Below are 19923 nucleotides of genomic sequence, written 5' to 3' on the forward strand. Positions count from 1 at the left end.
TGTTTTTATGACACATTTTATAGCGATACCCAATTTTAATGTTTGTCCAAGAAACATCTAAAATTTGAAAGTCAGCCCGCTCTGTGTAAGGTAGATTTGGAACAACTGCTACTTTTTTAACATCATTGGCATTGAAATAAAATGGAGCACCCAAATTGTTATTGTCCTTGGTCTTGTTTAAGGAAAAGAAACATTATTTGTTGTTATTTTCATTTTACCTTTACTTTAAAGATGTTTATTCTCCATCAAAAACATACAAATTTGCAGGCGGATTTTTTCAAATGTCGAAATGAAAGGCGCGTAAATTGAAGTGGAGCGAATTATAAAATATCCAGTAAGTTGGACATACTGGGATTAAAATATTGGAGTTGGAGTCGAGTGAGGTATGAAGGACTTAAAGTAATGTTACAAAGTTTGTTTGAACAGAAAAAAGAAATGAAAATAACGCAAAAATCAACGTTATTTAAGTTACAGTCAGTTTCAGAGCTGGTGCCTTTATCGTGCATTGTGTGCTCTCATTCAAAATATATGGTACCTCGTGGACAAATAATGAAATTGGGTATCGTAGCAAAAGGACTCATAAAAATTAAACGGTAGATGTGATTGACTTCAGTTTTTCACAGAAGGTGCCTATTGAGTGTGGCATTGATAGACACTTTCAATAATTGGAAAGTTCAAAGTATTTCTTACGTAATTATCGATTCTTTGCTCTATTGCACTTTTTTTGACTCACCATGTACTACCGTACTTCAACTGAAATATGATTGTGTTTTCATGTCATTTCAATGTAGTCTTCCCATTTCGTGTTCCTCCATAGAAAATGACCTTGATTTTTTTTTGTAACACGCATAGCGAAAGATAAAAACACGTTTTCGTGGTACAGAACTAATCGATGTTATTGTCTGGATCTAACATGTCACTAAAGTGCAAACTGCTCTAAAAACCAAATGTTTGAATTTCTAAATTTCTTGCTGTCATTCTTTATCTCGTATTTACTTAAAGGAGTATTTCGTGATCCTAGCATCCTCTATTTATGTCATTTTTCATTAGATATCCACGAAAAAAACCTATTCCCAAAATTTCAGTTGATTCCGATTTTGCGTTCGCGAGTTATGCATGATTATGTGTATTACACTGCTCCATAGACAATGCGTTGTAATTTCGTTCTGGTGCACCAGAACGAAATTCAAATTTCACGATATCTTTGCTAAACGAATTAATCTGCAAGAAATATTTTGTACATAAACATTATGTAGCCAGAGGTTTCCAGTGATATAAAAATCTCAACTTTTTTTGAGAAAAGTGGAGGGATGAGGCTGTGGATCACGAAATGCCCTTTTAATTGAAATAAATATTTTGCCTTTTTACTACCATTTACTACCAAATTTCGTCGGTCGCAAGACATAGTGGCGTAGAGTGATTTTTCCAAATGTTCCGCTTCACAAAGTGACGTAAAGGTTTAGCGCTATCTATATCCTATAATAGCTATTCCTTTTTTAAAATTTAAGATTCAGTTTAATAGTTTGAACCTTAAACTCCAATTTCAAATGGAGCCAGGACCACTGAGAGATAACAGTAGAGGAGTATCGACTCCGTTATTCCTTCCAATTCGTTTTTCTCGGAAACGTATTTTGTTGTTCACGTACGCCACTATGGGTTTCGACCGACGATTTGTATGACTTGAAATAATGCCATCCCACCAATAAACTGCGAGTAAAGCATGCTGGGTAATATGTACGTGGTATAAACACGAGCAGCTGGAGGATAGTTCCACACACGCGTGCAGAAGCCTGACAGTTGTCGATTAATTCAGATGTGGCCGTGAAACTCTCGTGCACAAATGGATCATAGTAGCGAGCAATGCTATGTCATCATCATCGCTCCTACTTGCAGGAGATATAATACACAGGATGTTATAGCAGCAAATGCCTCTTAAAAGCATAAAACAAAAGGAATAAAGAGTTCACCTTTCTGAGCATTTCTTGATTGATACTTGTGATATCTGACGTAAGGAATATTGATATCCATATAACTACTGGTAGATTATGATAAAGTCATCTTGTACCACCTTGAGGATTATAACCAGTAGGATGATGTGTGTGATTTACAATTGGATGCTTCTGGTGTTAGCCAGTTTAATTATGTGTACTAATAGCTCGGATAGTCTGCCTAAACCACAGCATGCAGGTAAGCTTCAGTCGGATACATTAAATCATAACAACATGTTTAGGTATTCATTGAGATAACCCAAGTCACACTGACACTGATATGGTCAAAACGGCTCAGCTTCATATAGCATAGCAGGGCAAATAACGTGTCCGTATCTTACTCAGGTTGTTTCTACCGCTACATTGCAAAACAAAAAATTAGAAAATACTATTTTAAAGAGCTACTGTGACCACGCACCGTTGGTTAAACGAGTGCCACTGATGTGAAAGTGTACGTTAAAATAAATGAATATATATATATATATATATATATATATATATATATATATATATATATATATATAAACCTTTTTCGAAAAGTTACAAAGCGACAAAAAGCAAAACCACCAAAGAGTTAAATTGTAATCAAGCAAGAAAAAACACATATACAATGGTGACAAATCATGGGAAAAATAAAAAGTATAAAAAATAAAAACTTTATACAAACTAAAGTATGCGTTATTTCACATTTGAGGTAAGCATTAAAGTGATTGGATTTCATTATCAATAAAACAAATTAAAATCTGACATGTTTATTAAAGACACATAACACAAATTGATAGATTGTGAAAGAAGGATATGAAGTTTATTCAAAGGCTGACCGACTGGGTGACACAACGGTTCAATCGACTGACGTTGTATTTAGACGTACAGTTGTCATGGAACAACTTAGGTAAGGTGGTTTTCTTTACTTTACTTATGACATTCGAATTCAATCTAGAGGTTTACAGCGGTAAAATGTTACGGTCGATGATTATAGCCTACATTCTCTATCTCAAAATCACTTTATAATAGGATTTTCTCATGCCATTTTCAACACTCGTGATTCAAAGGCCTTTTCAGACCAAATAATTATATGCAATCTCCCGCGGTACGTAGTCGTTGTGAACTCGCCGAATGAAACACGGTCAAAAAGTTGTGTAAAGACGAGGCACTACATAAAAGTCTAAATAATATGTTAGATGATCATTGTAAATGTTTTTATTTAATTATATTTCGTTTGTCCTAAAGTTTGCTTAAGAGTTTTCTTCAGCATTATACATATATATTGTTTCATGAATACAAACTATTATATAAACTGGTATTTGTAAATTCATACAACTAGTCCAAATATTTCCACTTACTTGCAGACGTTTCGGAAACTCACAGTTTCCTTTATCGATGCTAGTGTTGCAGTGACGATCTGTGAGTTTCCGAAACGTCTGCAAGTAAGTGGAAATATTTGGACTAGTTGTATGAATTTAATACCAATTTACCATGAACAGTCCTGATGAACATCTTCAAGAACTATTATATAGTCACTATATATTTTCTATGTCTAAAAGTAAAATAGCTCTTTTTACGAAATGGAATATGTTTAAAAAAATCCAAAATAAATATATAAACAGATGTTGGTAGATAGACATTCGCCGATATTCACCATGATTATTGTACTTATTTGCAATCTCCCGCGGTACGTAGTCGTTGTGGACTCGCCGAATGAAACACGGGCAAAAAGTTGTGTAAAGACGAGGCACTACATAAAAGTCTATTAAATAATATGTTAGATGATCATTGCAAATGTTTTTATTTAATTATATTTCGTTTGTCCTAAAGTTTGCTTAAGAGTTTTCTTCAGATTTATACATATATTGTTTCATGAATACAAACTATTATATAGTCACTATATATTTTCTATGTCTAAAAGTAAACTAGCTCTTTTTACAAAATGGAATATGTTTAAGAAAACCCAAGATAAATATATAAACAGATGTTGGTAGATAGACATTCGCCGATATTCACCATGATCATCGTAGTTGCTAAATCCCATCCCACTGTCGATGCAAGGGAATGTATTGAAATCTCTGGTGGTTTTTAGTGGCTTTGCTCTTTCAAAGAGTTGTCCATCATTCTTTGAGTTAAGAGAAAGATGAAAGCTGATGATGATATTTATGTGTCTGCCTTAAATTCCTTTGGTTATGTTACTCGCATGTGGTTTGATGAATATTATTAGTGTATCTTACTGCAAAAATACCTTCTCAGGCTTTCATATTGTATAACTAATCTACCAAGGGAAAACTATTAAATCTTTTCGTCCTCTTAATGTCTGGAGTCATATGGCTTACTGTTCAATTATACAACATTGGTATCACGTCTCGTCCTGACATGATTTAATGTCAATATTTCATAAGATGTATTATTGAATAAAAGCATCTGATGCTACCACTAGGGTACATTCGGCACACGCTTTATATTTACAATCCGTGGAGAGATGTTCCATTGCCACATCATGCAATGCCTATGCTCCAGAGCGTAATATGAATATTATGGGTGGACTGGTTAGTGTAGTGGTCTTTTAACTCGCTTCTCACCACTGCGGCCAGGATTCAATTCGCCGCGTTGCCACATGTGAGTTTGGTTGCCGATCCATGCTCGTCCCCAGGCTCGTCCTCGGGTTTTCTCCTACTTCTAAAATCGATCATCTTCTTATATCCCTATCATATTCGGTTGACATACCTTTAATTTAGTAGCCTTTGAGCACTTTTGGGCTTTGTCTGGCTTCGGCCAAATGTTGCAAATAAATAAAATTAAGTTTCATTCCATTAACATTAGTATAAAACCTGCATAAATATCACATTGTTTTAATATTTTTCAATAGTAATAATGGCACACAAATAATACTTCCCCAGTATACAGTAATAATCCCACATCCCACCCCAAAATACAGACCAACAAAACACCTCTACCCGTCCACTCACTCATTCATCCCACAAACCCATATAACATACCCTCACATCCACACCCACTAACCACAACTGTCCACACCCGTGCAACCCAACCTCCTTTTCCCCGAAATAGATTGCATTTTAAATTTGAATTATTCAGTAGCAGATGGCATATACTGAAAGAACGGAAATCTAGTGTTGCTACAAACCAACAAGCAAATAGGATGTGATACGGAAATTGAGCTGACGGATCAGAGCACACCTTTTCAGCACTTTTCGGCCACATATAATGTGCCCAATTCACTCCCGAGTAGCCACCATCGGATACAAAAGATGACTGTAATTGGTTCAGATAAACAACCACTGAGTTCGAATCAGACTTGCAGAATAAATTTGCAAGCTGTCTGTGATTAAACGCTCATGGATGATTTTGGATAAAAAATAATGATTCTGGTTTGAGAGCTGATCGAAATGTGCCAACAAAGCTATGAAAGAGCAGTCTTGCAGTAATCAAAATATCTCTTGCGCCACTCCTGTGGCAGCTGAAACCACACTCAATTTCCTCTGTGCCGAGTTAGATTTCAATTCGACTTGATCTCCAACGAAGATCACGAACATCACACAGACATTTATTGATAATGTTAAAGTCCGTTGCCCCGTCTACCATTATCCCACGTCTTACTAACTTAATTTTGCTAATGAACTAATGCTGTTATGTGAATGTACTTATTTCAGCAGTTGCATTTAGTGATGTTGTGCTACTGTTTCATCTGTCAATATTTTAATATAAATACGTAAACTTTCGAAAACACCGTAAAGACAAAATAGGTGATAGTGTGTCCAACGGACAAAAATCATACTAATGGTCAAATGATGATATATATGTTTTTAAACGTTAGCGCCGTTTATACTTCAGTGCAAGTAGTCCCGAGTTCGACCACTAGTGAGGTTGACAAAAAGTGTATTCTTGGAAATAATTGCGCTAGCTTGAACTCACCTTGCGTAGCTCCCTAATTACCTCGGTTTACCCGGACGTTAATACTCTGGTAGTAATCCTGGTTGCGATGGTCATAATATATTTATATAGACTAGGAGACTGCGCCTGTATATTGAGATGTGTCCCTAAATGGTGTAAATTGGTTTATAAGGTGTTATCCAGCAAATACACCCAGCAAACTAAAAAGTAATAACATTCAAAAAATATTTTTGAAAGCTTTTGATTCAAAACATTCTAAACAGCATTCAAAACAAAAACATTTTTGAAAGCTTTATGCAAAAGTAAACAGAATGTTATTCATGTGTTGACAAAATATTTTGCAAAAGTAATTACTCAAAATAGTTTACATTAACGTTTTAAAAACGTTTACCTTTCATAACATATTTAAATGTTTTAAGCGTTTTGAATAAACATTTTAAGAACATTTTGCGTTTGTTGGGAACGTGTGAAAAAGCCCGCGTGGGTTGACTCGTGCAATATAAAGCCCTAAATGTATTACTTTTAGAATTTTTATTATTAGTATTATTGTTACCGCTAAACTAAATTTTGAGTCGCAATTGCTAAACATCAGTCCGGATGTCAGTTTGAAGTACAAGTATTGTATAGTTGATAAGATTCAATTCCTTCCCATCTTTATTATACAAAATGTATATATTATAATAGTGTATTTGCGTCATTACATTCATATTTACAAACCTCTACCAGTGACTGGAATGTTGAATTACAATCTTACTGAAAACCATAGGTCAATAATTAAGTTTTACCATATCTAGCCATTGAATGCAAACACTCATTTCATACAGACATCATACTCCTCATAACGTAGTGACACGCATACTGGACGGCATTATGTATCGTTAAATTGCATTTGTCATTCCTGTACACATTTCGATAACTTACATGCTTGCTACAAACAGATTATAAGTGATATCGAGCTCAGGTAGAAATGGAACACATCACTTAGTAATGGTATTAGTCTCTATTAGATGGGATAAGGAGAGATTGGGAGTAGGAAAGGCATTAGCAAAAACAAATTGATACTCACAAATGCAGAATAACGTATGTAATGTCGGTTAGTAACACTACAGCGCTCAATCATGTTCTTGTTTTTAGCTACGTATGATTATATTAGAGTATCTAATATGTTATTTTACGTTAAAATATGGTACCAGCCGTTTTACAAAGTTAAACACAATTCTTATTTGATTTAAATCATGCTATATACCATTGGTCATAGTGGCGTAAAGGGATTTTTCAAAATTGTCCCTTTCACATAGTGACGTATTAGTTTAAAGCTACCTCTACCCTATAATAGTTATTCCTAGAAACTATTAACGATACAGTGTAGTAGTTTGAACCTTAAACATCAAAAGCAATCGGCCCACTGAGAGATAACAGTGGAGGAGTATCGATTCCGTTATTAGTAACATATCCTTGAAACACGTTTTTCTCGAAAACGTGTCCTTCAATCCAAATTCAAATTGCTAATGGTTGTGAAAAGTGCATTCAACATATCACATTGTAATAATTATTGGATGCTAGATAGTTTGTCCACTGCAGACTCTCTAGAGTATACATCCTTCCATAATAATAAAAAGTTGTTTATTCCGCAGCGAATATCAGAACATTTCTTTGCATGATTTTAGATATTGGTTGCTTCCCCAAACCACACGTTCTACTCGCCCTAGCTTCAATATTTTCTGTTTGTACCTCTTGGCATTGCATAGTTTCTAAGACTTGATTTCATTAATGTTTGAATTAGAACACGGCAATATGTAACAAACATTCCCATGATGTTTATATTGTTCATAGAAGAGATATCAAGATGTATAAAATCTATAATGGTTATAAATTTGCTCACTTCTTGTTGTTGTAGAAGTAAAAGGAATATAGGGCAAGGTATTCCTTTTACTCAAAATAAAAATAGGTAGAAAACTTTATCGATTTTAATTAGATAAAAGCTATACTGTCTTGAAAACGTTTATTCTTAGAGGAATCTGTATTGATGACAGGGGAAATCAAGTAATGGTTCATTGAGAAAATGTCAAACCATCCTTGTCACAACTTATAATCAAAATTGCATTATGTAAATGGTTCTCTCTGAAACGGATTGATTTGGAACCATGTATACCACAATGCGTATCACTGGTTATACCAACTGTTTGGGTATCCGAGGCACCTGGTATTTAGACAAACCATGCATTCATGCACATCACCAGCCAAGTACCTTAACGACAGTTTACCTGTGCAACCAGCCGGCAACAATAGTAATCTTGTAGTGTATCTAAGACCCGAATGGATTAGCCGTAATCCTCATATGGTGAGGAATGATCTGTAGGCTGTGATACACGCTAGGTTCGTTCAAAGCCAGAACTGGGTTTATTAATCCTACTAGAATCTATGCTCTGATTTAATCTACCCGGATCACTCTTGATTAGAAGCCACTGTGTGGCTATATCTATATTGCCTTAAAAGCAAGCAATACATCAAGACTCGTTTTAATAGTATTTAATATGTAGTAGTTGTGAAAATCAATCTGTTTTCCCCTTGGTTTGATGACCATAAGGTCCTGATCAATTATAAAATAATATAAACGTATATTAAACGATCCATTTGGGCAGTCATCTATTACTAAGGTGAAAAATTAATGTAGCCAGCAGGTTGTTCAATTGTCTATTGCCTTCAAATTACTGTTAAGACCATAGTTTCGACCGGGCATATGGATGATTACCTCGGGTCATACAGTTATCCGCTAGAGATCAGAGTCGTCTAACTCTTGTAGTTGGTTGTTTCTTTAAAGCGAATGCTACGATCATTAATATACCAATACCATCATTAGTATGAAACTATTTCAAAAGCTTTATCTTAACTACTTATTTTCCTGTCTCTATTGGGTATTAATTCTTTAAAACATTCAATACCATAAAATAAATTACGATTTACACCAACATTTAAATTATTATTTGCTTATATACGGTAATCATACTTTTAATACAGTACCTTGTTTATCTCTGAAGCAAAATTTTGGTCATCACACACGCACTGAAAATTCGTTCAAAATACTTAACCATCGCAATAGCAATGCCTTTACTTCCTAAATGTCATATGCATTCTTAAAGGTTCAGTAGATCGTGCAAACCACTTCTCCAAATGATTGTATCGTGTCAACAACAATCATATGCACTTTAAATGTCAATACTCATTTGCGATTGGTTGACGTGTTTCATCACGATTAATATAAGCGAAAGCTGCCTACAAATTGCCTCAGCAGACGATCTAGTACATTATCATCACCACTGTTATTGAACCGTTTCTATATCGATAGATTGGTTCAAACAATGCCCCTAGCTAGGACTACACGGTACATGGTGAGGATTTGAATGCTTATGCGTATGATTTATATGGTGCACAACTTATAAGTTCCCCCCTACATATTTTTTAAAATAAATCGAAAACTATTTGACGAAATGCAAACCTGTAAAATGATATGGGTAGCCTTATTTGTTTTACACATGTGGACCAAATTTTAGCTTCACACGTCATTGCGTTCAGTCACAATGGTTCATTATGTAAAAAAAGGAGACCGTTTTAAACAGTGTTAAAAAGTTGCATCTGAGTCCATAGGACTCAATTCTCAAACAATACAGTAGGCCAGGGATATTCATGTGTTTGTAAAAGAAAACTTAATCTTTGGTATTCTTCTTCTTCTTCAAAAGCAAAGCAGGTGTTTTATTCTTTTCTTTTTAATGATAAATGTCTGAGATGGAAGGGATATGTACTGCAGTGAGAATACACCACATCGCCAGCAGTTCATCACATGCGAAAAGTCACATTTTAATAATGCCGCGTTTGCCCGAATTTGGGTTTGCTGGATGAAAATGTAGGTTTGCTGGATGAAAATGTACCGGTGAAAGAAATTGCTCGTCGTATGGGAGTTGCAATGCACTTGTCAACAGTGCAGGAGGACACATTCCCTACTAAACATCTAGACTTTAAGTTTTATTTCCATTACAAACACATGGACAGGCCTAACATACTGTATTGTTTGACAATTGACTCCTATGGACTCAGGTGCAACTTTTAAAACTCCTCTTTTTTACATAATGAACCATTGTGGCCAAACGCAATGATGTGTGACACTACAAATTGGCCCAGATTTGTAAAACAAATAAGGTTACACATAACAATTTTACATTTCGTTAAATAATTTTCGATTTATTTCAAAAAGCATTAGGGGGAACTTATAAGTTGTGCACTGTATAGTTAAAGCAGGCATTATATCAAGATTGTATAATTTATAAATGAATGTATCTGTCTTTACCTAGAGTTAAATTGTAGCTCAAAATTCAGCAGCACTTTAAAGGAAATCCAGAATACGAAGTTTGAGAAATTGTAACGATGTAGTGTTTAGAAGACACATTCATGTTTAACTGCTTGAAAATTACTGATTCATATTCGTAGTCATGGTAGTGGAGATGAGTCTACACTATTTAGGATACCAACTTTAGCCGTTTATTTAGTTTGTCATTTTATACAAACAGCGAGGACTATTCTCAAATATACACAACCACACTCACCCAACGTTTTACACAGCCTGCCAATAGCGGGTAATTAGCCAATATAAATCCACACACGAACGAGTCACACATACTGCTGAGGAAACTGTATCTAAAACCAGTTCAAAGATTTTGATCTCAACTATCACATATCGTCAGAATCCATGTGTACTCAACCTTTTTGTATAGGCCCTACAGCTTATTCAGACCTGTGTCGAAATCTCCAATATGTACATGACTTTCTACAGAAATTGCTGGTCATTATCTGTAAATTATTAGGCTTATTTTTTCTAAAACAAAGTATACAAGCTACCAGAGCTTGATGAAAACTTGTTACCCAGTATGGAAATCCTGTATTGACAACCACCCTACCTCTTTTACTTTTGTAAGTGCAAGGTTTAACGGAACACGATAATGTTAAACGAGTACAGCTATATCTAAAGCATTCTTTCCCGAACAGATTAACAACTATATTCATCAAAATAACGTTGCATGTCTAAGTCGAAATAGCTAACTATTCAATTCTGTTTTCCTTCCACGAGAGATCTTAATCAAGCATTAAATCGTGAGGTATCCAACTACATCCCTCGTTGTCGACGAGATTAGGGTAAAAGTCGTGCCTCACTGGATCAAATCGCAAAACTGTTGTTGACATTGTAAAGAAACAGATATTGATGAGATTTAAGAGTACTGTCACCTATGCATTAGGGAAATAGATATTTGAAAGTGCAATGGATTAACGAATGTCACTGTTAACGTACTTTGTAATACATGAAGATCCAAGCATTAAGGTTAATGTCGTTGAAAAATAAGTATACTTACTTAAGAATTGAGATGAGTAAAATAAAAGGTACTGGGTAAAGATGTTGCATTTCTAAGTTCGTCGACATTCCGGTCGTTGAGCGGCATGTGACATGTCACTTTTGAGAACTGATTTTGCCCTCAACCCTCAACATGGAATTGCTCTCCTCTTTGAAAATCCAGGCTACGTCTTCGTTATGAGTATTAATGGCCTATACAGCCTGTCTCAAAAACAAAGGTGCAAGTGAAAAGCGCCCTCTATGGCAATTAGAAAATGCCGTTGTGACATGATGCTTATATCAACGTCAGGGGCGTAGTCTTGGCTCTCATATGCCATTTGTTCTGTTCAATTTGATTGTTTTAATCTCGAGATATGTTTAGTTAACAACGAAAGGGTAAAATCACAATTATGCCACTTTTACTAGGGAAGATCAACGATAGAATCAAGTTTATCAAGAGTTCCTTCGTGAAATCAAAAGAACGCATCAATTATACAACAATAAAAATAGTTTTTTCTGTTTTTACACTGTTTTATCATAATACAGTTATTATATGATTCTCTTTTTCCACTTAAAACAGATTAAAAGAGAATTAGATTCACATTCTGTTGTAAATTAAATCCATGTGGATGTCAATGATTTTATCATGGTAAATACTGTTTTCTTTGTCACTCAAGACATGAATGCTCAAGACATGTTGAAAAACAAACAAATATTGCAAACTTATAGGTTAATGAACATGTATTATTTGTTGGGAGAGAAATTAGACAAAATAATGCATGCGCGCCGATGTTGATGCGTCTTATGCACGAGCCCCGAAGGGGGAGTGCATTAGACGCATCAACATCAGCTATCATTGATTTACATGTGCAGCCCTCTTAAACATGGTAAAAGTGGCACAATTGTGATTTTACCTTTTTGTTGTTAACTAAACATATCTCGAGATTTAAACAAGCAAATTGAACAGAAGAAACGGCATTTGAGAGCTAAGGCTACGCCCTTGACGTTAATGTAAGCAACATGTCACAACGGTATGTTCTAATTGCCATAGAGGGCGCTTTTCACTTGCACAATTTTTTTGGCTGTACATCGTAACAATTTAATTTATTATTTAATTTATTATTATTATTTCATTTTGATAACGTTAGTCAGATTCGCTCCTAATAGATTTTCGCAGATTTACCGTATACTCTTTATGTCACAAATTTGCCTAGGGTTAAAATTAGATTATACTCTATATACTATACTCTAATACAATAAATGAGGTCATGTTATGCCAGCTTGACGTTTTAATTTGTATTCGATATTAAATCTGTTCGCATTACATACAGTTTTTTATCCACAATTGTGCACCGCTACCGGATTAATGTTAAGCGACAATATTACATTCTATGTCACCATTTCCAAGAATATGATAAACATTAATAAACTCTATAACTTGAGGAGTTTAATTACAGTATTTCAAGCAATTAATTATGTTTAAGACAGGTCATGGGGAGCACGACCTAATGGTGTTTGTGCTGATATATTGAGACAAGTATAATAGAGATCCCAAGGCTTGATATAAGGCCGGGATATAAGGAGTGACATTTCCAGTATCCATGACCTTTCTTAGATGGGGGAAACACACAAAGCTTTCGTTTTGGTATATTTTGGCCTTAACTCAAGCACCACAAGACCTATGGAAATAGGTTACTTAGTTACTTCTGTGACTAATTTCCAATAGAATAAATATTATTTTGTAGATAAGTGCCGATCTGCCTTTCATCATCGGTTTCCATTTCAGAAGCAAAATACCTACCTGAAACATTTGAAAGAATCCCATCAAGGCCTTTATACCACATAATATGGGACACGATTTGTCCTTATAATTACCTTCAGGGGGAAGCTAATTGATGGAATCAGCTTAGACTGCTCCATATAGATTTATAATAAAACTAAACAGCTGCACTTACCTACATTATTGCGTAAACAATAGCCCCGCGTCTTACATGAGCCTTCTGTATATTGGTATTTTGCTTAAAATCTGAAACAATATATTTCAACCCGTAAATGGCTTTCAGCTATGGAGATTAATTCTTATATATTATTAATATCTGCAAGTACAAACATGAAACGGTCTTACAAGTTGGATTTAATTTAGAATCTGAAAATGTCATAGATGTATGTATAATTGATTAATAACTTCAAAACGGTTTCGAATTACTCGTTGCACACCGACGAGTTGACGTGTTGAGATGGCCATTTGAAGCGTCTTCTTGAAAATATTTTATTTATGAACAATTTCATGTACATGTATCTGAAAATAATAATCATTCTTGTTATCATTATTAGTTTCGATATCAATTAATACGCTTACAAATTACGGTACAAATATCAAAAATTAAGAAAACCTACTATATTTATTATACAGTATCAATCTTCTCTTTTTATTTTTCTTCTATTGTTAACATCATGCCGATAAGAAAAGATCTGATTTTTGGTAAGAGTGATTTTGCATAGTGATATACCTTGGTTAAGTTTCTTCTTAACATCATCTAACGGTTTTAGTTCTGTTTTACGCCATGATTGTACCACTATAAAATAACATAACGTATATGGTTTATTTAAATAGAATGTGAGGAATGTGCGCCAGGTGCATTGTGAATTTATTTAGTACCGATGTTTGGCTAATTAACAATGTTAATAAACATGTTGTTCAAATCTGCTAATTATATCTGTCCTTATAAGGATTATAAATGTTCAAAAGGTAGTCGTTTTGAGATACCCTACTAATATGATATTTCAAAAACATACAAATGTCATAAATAATAAAATTACATTATAATCTAGACCAAGCAAAAAAAAAAAAGCATTTCCCCTAATAGTCAAAAAGGTGTATTGAAATATGGATGCATTTTATTCTTTTTTTAGATAATGTAGCACTAAAACGAGAATGATCTTAAGGATACAATTGAGATCGTAAGTTGCGAATCCAATCAAATATGAATGTATCTGCGGAATTACCTGATGAATACAGAACAAGTCAATCGGGATCTTTTCATTTAAAAAAATTAATACGCACGTACGACACTTAATTTATGTCACATTTCCAAATGCTATTTCGTCTGATTCAATTTAAAGCAATGCGTTTTGCATCGAGAATTTAATGGATTTGCTCATCTCAAAATATAGGTTTTCATCACGATTTCAGCCTATAATTGAATTTGTTAATGGCATTCTTCATAAATAGCATTTTAACGATGGACGTGGAATACATTTTATGTCTAATTTTACGGTATCAAATTTCGAGTCGAAACAAAGGATCCATAAGTGATTCAAGTTAATGGGAATATGGCATCTATGAGAGCCAGGGAAGAGATGTCACCTGATTATGTGACATGTTTCTGCCTTTTTACCAGATATTTGTGTTTTTTTATGTTTCCCGCAACGTTACTTACCAATATAATATCGAGGACGAGGCTTTAATACTTCGTCAAAAGGGACCAATTATTTTGTATATTAATTTATTTTCTTCAAAGTTTTGATACAAAGATCAAAGATATGTTAACATAAATTATGTTAATCGTTATTAGTTATTCTTTACTTTCAGTAATTTGCTTCGTAGAATATTGACACATATGGCTAAATAGTATCTCAGAAACTAAAATATTGTCTCCCCATTCCTGTCATTTAGATCATGTTTATATATAGTAATACTTTATCAGAGAAAGATGTCTGATAATATACATCTGCAAGGGTAATTGTGTTAAATCTGATGTTTTGTGCACAGCACAAATGTTTTCTGTTCAATACTTATCAAATTGTGTGAATTGAAACCGCGTAAAATCCGTTTACATCAACTGTATAATGCTATAATGTGACAAACAATTGATGGAATACCTGGTATCTGCGTGTTTTACAATATGTTTTCTTCAATAATTACATTGTCTACTTAAATATCTGACATTTTGAACGAAGACGTAAAAGTAGCAATCTTGCAAAGGGATTTTGTTATCAATTTTTACGAGCTTCAGACAAAAAAAAATCCAACTGTAGAGTAACAAAGGATATAAGTCGTATTGCCTTTATATCAAATTGCCTAAGTGTAAGTTGATTACAAATAAATGACAATACTCCACTTTTTCCTGTATAATCTGTGTCAAGTTGAAACAACATCAACAACAATGAACAACAACAACAACAACATCAACACAACACCAATAAAACTCTGTGTTGCCACTTACATTCCACACAGAAGGCAAACAATTAGCATAAATGTATTTAAGTTTGCAAGAGAGACTAGACAGAAGTGAAAGTTATTCCCAGTTACATAAATATGAAAGCAAGGAAAATATTTTAGACTTACCCTTCATGTATAACAATTTCTCATATCAAATACAGTTCGTCTGTCAATTCACGAATTTGGTTTCTTTTGGAATGAAATGGAAATTGCATCTCACCTATTCATTGTACCAGCATATAAATTGAACTAAATTATATGATGCCGACAGGAAATCTTTAATACGGGTAAGTTTGTGTACAAGACGACACTATTGAGTAATTTTTTGTAAACTAAAGGGCCAGGAATGCACAAACAATTCTCGGAATGATCTTGAAACTATTATTTATTATCAATTGTATCATAACTATTTTAAATCCCAGAATACTCGTACTCCCATTTAATATTGCTTATATTAAGTTTCGATTTGAAAGTATAGCTTGTTTTCACAACCACATGTAAAGTTAGAGTGTCCTCTATTTGATACAGGTAGTTTGAATGAGACAAAATTAAGGTATTTTATGCTTGGGTCATATCTATGCTGTTACACATTGTCTTTAGCCACCAGTACTGATAGACATAGTTATATTGACATTTATCACCATAAGCCATTTATCTAGAAACCCCGCTGGAATAGTACCATTTCTAACAGTATATTTCTTCTTGGATTGTTGAGGAATATACCAATTTCGATTTTCGACAACATATAACACCATGTTGTGCAGATTCAATCGGTAATACTTTCTATGGATTACATAAAACATTGTTGTGTGTTCCAAACTCTTCAGATCACAGTTTTGATTCTTTTGATGCTTCTATAGCTAGCTAGCTATCTGCCGAAACAGTTGGAAGCTTTGATCTGAGTACTAAAAGGAGGGTGTTAGTACAATCTCGAAGGTTTTTTATCCAGCATATAAACGTTTTTACGCCCAAATGGCTTATTGTAGATCCACCCTTGCACTCGTTTTAGTGACTGTTATTCCAGCACCTTACCCAGGGATAGGACAGACCATCAACAATGGTCATAGAGGGTAGGGTTGATGAAGTCCACCATATGTTTCTACAGTAAAATCCATGATATTCATGTTGTTCTTGTAAAATTACTCCAAAAGTAATCAGCTTTTTTTACTTGGTAGTTGAAATAGTAATTTCCTTTCATATTTAGGAGACTATCCGGTGGAATAGCATGTTAGTAGAATTTCAAACCGAAAAAGCTGGGCGTGCTCACATCATGACATCATAGTGACATATGCCCATAGCTATATATTGGTAGCAAATATAACGGAATATAACATTTTAATCGAAAATATTTGTAGTTCTTAGTGGACCAGTAATGGAGGTCCTTTGGTTTAAACAGACGTTCACATAGGTACCTTAACCATTCGATGCATTGTTTGCAATCATAAACGTGCCTCATCTCAAGAGAACTATTTTGTTATTCAGCCAGATGTACGTACATAAGTAAACACAGCTCCGTATGAATCTTCGATCGATATACAAAGATCGCCTCGAGTAGTTGATACTGTTGGTTTCCAGTAATAATGCATAGTTATGACAGCACTTAATGATTATTCGTCCTCAATATTATTAGTTTTGACAAGTAATGAAATAAAGTAAATTATGAACATGTGGATCCCGGGATGTGGATCTATGCCGTATAGAAGTCGTAAGACATTTAGCTTTTCAAACAGTTTACTGATCGTAATATTTCTGTCTACCATACGAACACATAAACACACATTAACATTAATACTCTATTAATGTATACTCTTTCTGAAAGGAATCACGTTTTTTGATTATCTCCCTGATAGGAGTTTCAAATCGTTTATTTCACCATGATAGATGGGTCGTCTAATAGATACCAGACATTCGTTTGTTGCTCCCCATCGCGTTGACATACAACCAATAGTGATCCATTACAATCAACATGTGTTTCGCGGGCTTTCTTGGTGAGACGGCTTGCTTCAGGTTCAACGAAACCTCACTGCTAATATTAAACAGCTGATGCTACATTGACTATCTTAATAACAAAAGACATGAGTAGTAATTTCCGGCATCAATACTTCTTGTAGTGTAGTGTACTTCTTAATCCTCTTTGACCATATAAATAGAACAGCAAAAACTAATAACTAACCAAATTTAAAATACTGTCAGGCAGATTGAATTAGGTCAGGTCACGTCCTTGGTTGGTGCTTCTTCGATGGAAGGACGTCAATATGTGTTAGATCTACAATGCTGGCCATAAGTGTTGGGACGGTTTGATAGGGTAATGTAAATAAGCCCCCCACTCCCCCCCGATCAATGTTGAATCCGACTTTTTTGGTCACCCGAGCCTTGGGGCACCCAACATTAATTGGGGGGGAAGGGGGAGGGTTGGGGTGTTAGGAAAGGGTTTAGGCTTAACACCAAAGAAACCTCCACTTTATCACGTTAATAATAACGGAAATAAGGTCATAATAGAGAGCTTGCGATTTCCAAACGTAGACATCGGACGTACGTTGATCTATTCAAAACCACTCTCCTGTATCGAAGCGAGGTCACGTATTTAGCTATTTTTGAAGATATTCCACGTGCGAAATCGACGTAGATACATCGTTGAAAATGCATAAAATTTGTCCATTTCACAATATGTTAAAGACAGTCAAAGATAATGAACATACGAAGGAAAGTCTAATTATTATTATGATCCTTTTGTTTGTAACAAATCATTATAATAAAGGTACAGCGATGTGTTAAAAATGGACTAAATTCAAACGCAATATTCATACGCAGAGATTGTCTATTGAAATGTGTGTGATACCTTGCGTATAAAAAAATAGCTTGCGATTTGACATTTTGGACTCAACGTAGCATTAAAACGTACGTTCCACCATGGTTCCACGTGAAAATAGGCTGATTTTACCTCGAGTCTAGGTAAAGGAAACGTAGAGAACGAGTGTTTCTCTACGAATGTTATAATCAAAATATCATGTGTTTTTGTACAGCTGAGGGGTGGTGCAATAACTTTGTGTATCCCTGAGGTGGTGAAGTATTATAGGGGTGGGGGGGGCAAAGATTGGTTGGCAGGTCAAAAGGGGGGCAAGCATTTTTTTGCAGGTCGAAAGTTGGGTGGGGAGGGCAAGGAAATTTATTTATTTATTTATATATATATATTTATTTATTTATTTATTTATTTATATATTTATTTATTTATTTTTTTATTTATTTATTTATTTATTTATTTATTTATTTATTTATTTATTCATTGAACCATAGATGTCAAAGAAAGGATGTTCACTTGCACCTATTAAGATTGGTATTTTTGAAAAGAGCTGTATTGTATTCAATCTATGTTTGCAGACATACACAGGTAATTAGTGCAATCTGCTTGTGTTGGCATGGTTGGGCGATCTATTCAAACATTGTATTCATCTATTGCGATTATTACGTCACTTCTTAACTTATAGAGGCCCTGCATTCTTTTATCGATGGGCTCCAAACAAAGGATTTGAACCTGTGTCCTTCACCGTAGTTATGGCGGAGTGCAGTTCAACAAAAGCATGATTGCAATCAACCACGACATTTCGGCTCACACACATAAGAAATGCACTACGATAAAATAGGTTGATGAAAACAGTGCAACAGAGCATTAATGCCCAAAATTGAAAAGCTGTATAATTTATAAACAATATACACTACACATACAAAATATTACTACAAGGGATTTTCAACATATAAGAATCCAAACAATCAAGTACCAACATGCACAGTTTTGTCCTTATATCACTTTTGGGTTTATAACAAAATGTTTTCAAGCCTCTATCGTGATTGGCAGCTGCATAAGACATCTCTTTGATAGCTGATAATGCCCATCTATTCACCAAGTGGCTATTAACTGATGAGCACTGTCATTATGCTAATATGAAATCATTGTTTATCAACAAAGGCGAGGGACTCGTCTGTCGATATGCTCAAACAAACCGCTACACTGTTCAATGGCTTTCTTGTACTATATGAAATATGGTGGGCGATTTGAAATGCACGTGCCCTGACCAAACTACGATGCGTACGCACACTGCAGGGCAAAGAACAATGGAAATTGTCATAATTCGCGCGCATACTGCCGGGCAATGACGTCACATGTCAAGTGGTCTATACCCGATCAATGTTGGAGTTGCCTATAGCCTATATGTTTAAAATTCAATATGGCTACCGAACTGTCATGTGGTCTAATTTACAGTGGCGTAACTAGACATTTTCATTTGGGGGGCAAGCGGGGGCAAACATAATAAATGCGGGGGCAGGAATCCAGCACCTTTTGGCGACAAAAGAAGTGTATGGTACAAATGCGCGCGAAGCTAAACTGGTGACATATGGTAAAAAAGTGGAATAAATGCGCGCGAAGCGCGCAAAAATTT

At 34.7% G+C, this 19923-nt stretch overlaps 1 protein-coding gene across 1 annotated transcript in view; it reads left to right on the top strand.

Annotated features, from left to right (window-relative positions):
* The first annotated feature begins 1788 nt into the window (after positions 1-1788).
* Positions 1789-19923, top strand: part of LOC140135956 (uncharacterized) — a 48435-nt gene continuing 30300 nt past the window's right edge. The window contains exon 1 of the mRNA XM_072157654.1: positions 1789-2187. Within this exon, the coding sequence (XP_072013755.1) occupies positions 2046-2187 (142 nt within the window). The 5' untranslated portion in view covers positions 1789-2045. The remainder of the gene's footprint in view (positions 2188-19923) is intronic.

The sequence above is a fragment of the Amphiura filiformis genome, chromosome 16 (assembly GCF_039555335.1).
Source record: "Amphiura filiformis chromosome 16, Afil_fr2py, whole genome shotgun sequence".
Classification (NCBI taxonomy): domain Eukaryota; kingdom Metazoa; phylum Echinodermata; class Ophiuroidea; order Amphilepidida; family Amphiuridae; genus Amphiura; species Amphiura filiformis.